Genomic DNA, 5,555 nt, shown 5'->3' with positions numbered 1-5,555 from the left:
GTGCCATGGGTGGTCCTCCTCCGCCTCCTCCACCTCCTCCAGGAGGTCTTCCTGCCCGTCCGCCTGCTGGGGCAGGCAACAGAGTATGTTCATTTAATGCATACCTTTGTCCGTCGTTATAGTTACCTTGAGGGAATCTGACAGCTCTCCAGGGCGCACTTCTATCAGATATCCACAAAGGCAGAGCTCTCAAAAAAGCTGTTACCAATGACCGTTCAGCGCCTCAAGTTGGAAATACATCAAATTCGTCGGCAGCTCTGCCTGTTGGCGGCGCACCTCCTGTCCCCGGCCTGGGTGGTGCTCCTAAGCCCCCAGGAGGTCTCGCACCACCGGTCCCAGGAGGACGAGCGAGGAGTAATAGTGATCAAGGATCTCACGATTCGACGGCAGGCATGGATACCGCGCCGCAACTGGGTGGTCTTTTCGCTGGTGGAATGCCCAAGTTGAAAAAGAGCAGGGGAGGCATTGACACAGGCGCAAATGCGGATTCTTCATATCGATCAGATCCTGAATCTACTACCTCAGCACCCAAACCTCCAGTCGGCTTCGCACCCAGGCCTCCTTCAGCAGTTGCGCCAGCAATTCCTGGGCGAGGGCCTCCAGTACCGCCTCCGGGAGGAGCAGCAAACTTGAGAAAGACGACACCCGTGGGATCCAAGCCTCCCCCTCCTCCTATTGGAAAGAAGCCACCTCCCCTGCCGACGTCAAGAAAGCCTTCGTCAATGTCTCTGCCACCATCCGCGCCCTCGCCATCTTCAGCGCCTCCTGCTCCACCACCACCTCCGCCTCCTCCATCAAATAGTGCATCCGCTCCTGCCGCTCCTCCTCCTCCTCCGCCTTCTGCGGCACCTCCTCTGCCGAGTCAATCACCGGCTTCACGATCTTCAGTGCCGCCCCCTCCGCCCCCTCCGCCTGCAGCATCACATTCGACACCATCACTCGCTGCAGTAGCTGCCATTCGCGCCGCTGGTCAAGCATCTCCAAGCGCAGCGCCTCCTCCTCCTCCACCCCCACCTTCTGGATCAGTACCAGCACCCCCAAGCGCACCTTCGCCACCGCCACCAACGACACGTTCTCGAGGTTCATCCCTTCGTCAGTCCATGTTGGATCCAAGTATGTTCACCTTGACAGCCAATGGAGCAAAATCCCCAAGCCCGAAGCACTCACCAGCGCAAACGCCCGGTATCAGTGGTGGGGTCCGTATTGCGATCAACGACTCTAGGTGGCAGTTCAAGGATGAAGGTTTATTCCCGAAACCCAGGGACTTCGTAGGTGGAACAAGAAAATATAGGGCAGGAAGAGGCAGCAGTGTACCGCTGGATTTGAGTATTCTGTGAGTAGCGTACACCTTGGGCCCATAGAGTTGTGCTCTCTCCCAAAGAGTTTGATGATCAAGCTATGCTATTCATGATGAGGTGAACATCACGCGATTATTAAACAGATAGGATATTGGAGCTAAATATGACTCAACATATCACGCAGTATGAAGTGATCGATGAGATTTGGTGTTTTTATCGTGAAATAATGCTGGTCATGAGTTGAATCTATTGAATCATTTTCTTCATGCCGCGGTATGGTACAGTCGAGTTACATACTCTTAGGTAGTGTACATATGTAGATAACCATCTCAAATTTACATAGACTTGAGGTAGTTGGTTTCCTTAATCTTGGCCCTTCTCTCCTTTCGCATGGCCTTCTTAAGTTCCTCTCGCTTTTGTGCGGCCTCAATGTTATGTTCGACTCCTCGATTCTCCTCTCCGAGGATATTAATAGACTGACGTTGAAGAGGAATCTTAGGAGCCAGAGCCTCGAGATTACCCTCAGCCAACAGCTTGGCCTCGAGGGTCTTTTGACGCTTGGCTGCCAGTTTTCTTTGCTTCTTTGACTTGGCTTTAGTGTCGTTAGTGATGTCTTGCCTTGTGGTAAGATATCAGGTACAAAACATACAGAATTCGTCACCAGCATCGGCATCCGCTGAATCGGCACTCTTCTTCAAGACGTCCAAGCAAGACCACAACCATTCTGGGTATTCATCATCATTCTTTGCAACAGGGTCCTGCCCACCCTTGGTATAGTTTAAGCCATTAAGAACAGTTCCAGGTGCACATGATGATCGTGCAGCAGGGACATCCTTCTGTGCCTCGCCGACCGCTGTAACGGGAGTCGAAAGTTGAGGTTCGGCGGAACGGAAATTTGTCGTTGTCGAAAACTGTCGAAAAATCGGCTGCGAGCGCCGCAAGGAGGTGGCGCGCAGACATCGAGTGCAGAACATTATGTTTGCTGGTGGTGGGTTGGGGTGAGATGAAGTGTAACGAGGCTCGAAGTTCTGGAGAAATTTTGGACGACCAGTTGGTGGAGAGCCAATGAGAGGCGATGGAAGATGTAAAACGTCAGCCTCGCGCCCAATTGGAAGTCTTCAAAATGTTGAACTACGATCAATATCCATTGGCTCTCACAGGTGCAACTGTGCAGTTTCCTTATAGTTTCTTTTAATTCGCTTCTTCCTGATATATACAATTCATACAAGGTCAGATGATTGCTTCACCCATTTTTGGTGAGCCGAGACACTTAAATCATGATATCTAGACCATAATTCCCTCTCATCTGGACATCACATCTATGCAATCCCTTCCCAACTCAGTTTCTGGTTTAATTAAAGGCTTACGATGAGAATCGGCCGTGGTTGAGCTTGGCAATCTTGTCGCTAGTGTGAACTTTGGCAGCGAGATCAAGCTCTTGATCCTTCTGGTCAACATAGTTTTGTTGCAGGAACTTGGTGCCCTTGATCTTGTTCGTCTTCAGCAATTGCAAATACCTCTCTAGTCTCCAAAGTCAGTAAATGCTTAAAGCCTACTCTCGGCGGCCCTCGGGAAAAGCTCCATGTCGAAGCAAACTAACCTCGGAGGTGGCCGCAGTTCTCCAAGTGATTGACACCCTCTCGAACGTAGCACTTGTTGAGCTCCTCTCCAACAAGACGAGTCATCATGGCTCCAACCCATTGCTCTCGGATGAGGGCATCCTCGGCAGCCTTGAAGGCTTTAGTATCATCGTAATCGACGCCATTGAATGTAGGAGGAACGGTGGGCTTCTGCGCCTTAAACTGCTCGGACTCGGGAGTAGGCATGGTGATTCTGAGGCTACCTTTTTGGTTTATGAGTAGATTATAGAATTGTAGCGAAGGACAGCGCGCAAGGCTGGCAACGAGACTCAGTCGATAGGTATCGGCAACTTGGTATGTCCGAGTAGTAGCTTGAAGCTCAACCTAGGTGAATTGAATGTCCAATAATAAGCGACCTGAATTCTCAGGCAAGGTCAGACCCACAAGTCCGTCGACCACCTTCCCCGTCAGTTCGAAGGTCCTCACCGCCCTCAGGAGCCCCACCATTCTGACGGCAGGAAAAAAGAAAGTGAGAAAAAAAAGTAGATCCAACCACCAGCTTAAAAGTCTGCTTTCTCCATCCGCTCTTCCCGTTTTTCTTCCTGCTCATTCCCTCCGACTAAACATTCACCATTTCCCTACCACCTCTTACCCCCTTCTACCTAATACATAATTACAATGGCTAAGACAAAGACAAAGGAGAGCAAGGCCAAGGTTGCTGAGCCTCTCAGCACCGTCAAGGCTGGAGGCATCACCAAGCCCTCCAAGTCCTCCAAGTCTAAGTCCAAGGAGCTTGCCAAGGCTGCTGCCAAGAAGGTCACCAAGGAGAAGGATACCAAGAAGAGCAAGAAGAAGGCCGAGCCCGAATCTTCTTCCGAGTCTGAGTCTGAGAGCGAGTCTGAGGCTTCCGACTCCGATTCCGACTCTTCTTCCTCTGAGGAGGAGAAGAAGGTTACTAAGAAGACTGTCACCAAACCCAAGGCCAAGGCTGCTGAGTCTTCATCTGAATCTGAGTCCGACTCCGGCTCAGACTCCGACTCCGATAGCGAGTCTGAGGATGAGAAGCCCAAGGCTAAGGCTACCAAGGCCAACGGTACTGCTAAGGCTGCCGCTGCCGCCAAGAAGGCTGAGTCTTCTGACTCATCCGACTCTGAGTCTGGCTCCGGTTCCGACTCTGACTCTGACTCTGACGACGAGAGCGAGGAGGAGAAGCCCAAGACCAAGGCTACGGAGAAGGCTGCCGAGAAGGTTCGTACACCCCAACTCTATCTACTGAAGCTACCTCTTACTAACTCCATACATAGAAGGCCGATTCTTCTGACAACTCCGACTCCGATGATTCTGAGGATGACTCCGATGACAGTGACAGCAGCGACTCTGATGAGGAGGCCGGCGCAAAGATTGAGAAGACCGAGGAGGCTCCCTCCAAGAAGCGCAAGGCTGAGGATGATGGCGATGCGGATGCCAAGAAGACAAAGACCGACGAGCCTACTACCCTCTTCGCCGGCAGCCTAAGCTGGTCCATCGACGACAATGCCCTCTACGAGGCTTTCAAGCACATTGAGGGTCTTGCCAACGCCCGCGTCATGACCGAGAAGGGTACTGGTCGCAGCCGTGGCTTCGGTTATGTCGACTTCAACGATGCTGCCTCTTGCACCAAGGCCTACGAGACCATGCAGGGTGTTGAACTTGAAGGCCGTGCCATCAACCTGGACTATGCCAACGCTCGTCCTGCTGATGCTAACCCTCAGTCTCGCGCTGCCGATCGTGCCCAGCGTCATGGTGACACTGTCAGCCCTGAGAGCGATACCCTCTTCGTCGGTAACCTTCCTTTCGATGTCGACCAGGACACCGTCCGCGAGTTCTTCAGCGAGGTCGCTGAAGTGGCCAGCGTTCGCCTACCTACCGATCCGTAAGTAGCAATGTTCACTCTACCTCCGCGCTCCTGTTACTAACTCCCGACAGTGATAGCGGTAACCTCAAGGGCTTCGGCTATGTCAGCTTCAACTCGGTCGAGGATGCCAAGCAGGTCTTCGAGGCCAAGAATGGCGCCCCTATTGGCAACGGCCGTATGTCCCGTAGCGTCCGCCTGGACTATGCCAGCAGCAGGCCTCAGCAGGGCGGTGGCGGCGGCTTTGGTGGTGGTCGTGGAGGTGGTCGCGGTGGCGGCCGTGGTGGCTTCGGAGGCCGTGGAGGTGGTCGCGGTGGCGGTGGTGGTCGCGGCCGTGGTGGTGGTCGTGGTGGTAGCTTCGGCACTGGTGCTAACCGCACTCCTACCACTTTCTCTGGCTCCAAGATTTCTTTCGATTAAGCGTGGGTTGATGCACAACAGTTGCGCACTGAGGGCTTCTGGCGGGTTTACCAATAAGTGGGCTTTTGTGGGCTGTCGATTCAACACAAGACAAAACTCCATCATGGAGTAGTGGGCTTTGAGAATACGCATCACACGCGTAAAGCAGTTATAGACCTGGGGGCTATTACACTTGAGGGACCGTGGGCTCGTGGCATCTTCATAAAGCACCTTCCTGGTGTCTTTGGCTCTTTGATCAAGCCCTTTCTCAAGGCAGACACCACGTGGGCTTCTGAGGGATTTGTTGACCACTCTTTGGGAAGAGGCTCCCTATGTCTTCCAGACATTGTGGAGTGGACCAAGTCGGTTCTTGCGAACGCTCTTGAG

The 5,555-nt window shown here is 52.9% G+C and overlaps 2 protein-coding genes across 2 annotated transcripts; one reads left to right on the top strand and one right to left on the bottom strand.

Annotated features, from left to right (window-relative positions):
• Positions 1 to 1,633: 1,633 nt before the first annotated feature.
• On the bottom strand, positions 1,634 to 3,124 carry FTJAE_13984 (mitochondrial ribosomal L37p; the record flags this gene model as incomplete). The annotated part of the gene is made up of 4 exons (XM_037347178.1): positions 1,634 to 1,890; positions 1,948 to 2,414; positions 2,666 to 2,819; positions 2,899 to 3,124. 4 exons carry the CDS (start codon positions 3,122 to 3,124, stop codon positions 1,634 to 1,636), a joined length of 1,104 nt encoding a protein of 367 aa, XP_037198999.1.
• Positions 3,125 to 3,556: 432 nt separating this feature from the next.
• On the top strand, positions 3,557 to 5,189 carry FTJAE_13983 (nucleolin; the record flags this gene model as incomplete). Its single annotated transcript, XM_037347177.1, has 3 exons — positions 3,557 to 4,126; positions 4,183 to 4,790; positions 4,844 to 5,189. The coding sequence occupies 3 exons, from the start codon at positions 3,557 to 3,559 to the stop codon at positions 5,187 to 5,189; spliced, it is 1,524 nt and encodes a 507-aa protein (XP_037198998.1).
• Between the last annotated feature and the right edge of the window lie 366 nt (positions 5,190 to 5,555).

The sequence above is a fragment of the Fusarium tjaetaba genome (assembly GCF_013396195.1).
Source record: "Fusarium tjaetaba strain NRRL 66243 chromosome Unknown NRRL66243_c0000512, whole genome shotgun sequence".
NCBI classification, from domain to species: Eukaryota; Fungi; Ascomycota; class Sordariomycetes; order Hypocreales; family Nectriaceae; genus Fusarium; species Fusarium tjaetaba.
This window is presented reverse-complemented; position numbering and strand designations above follow the sequence as displayed.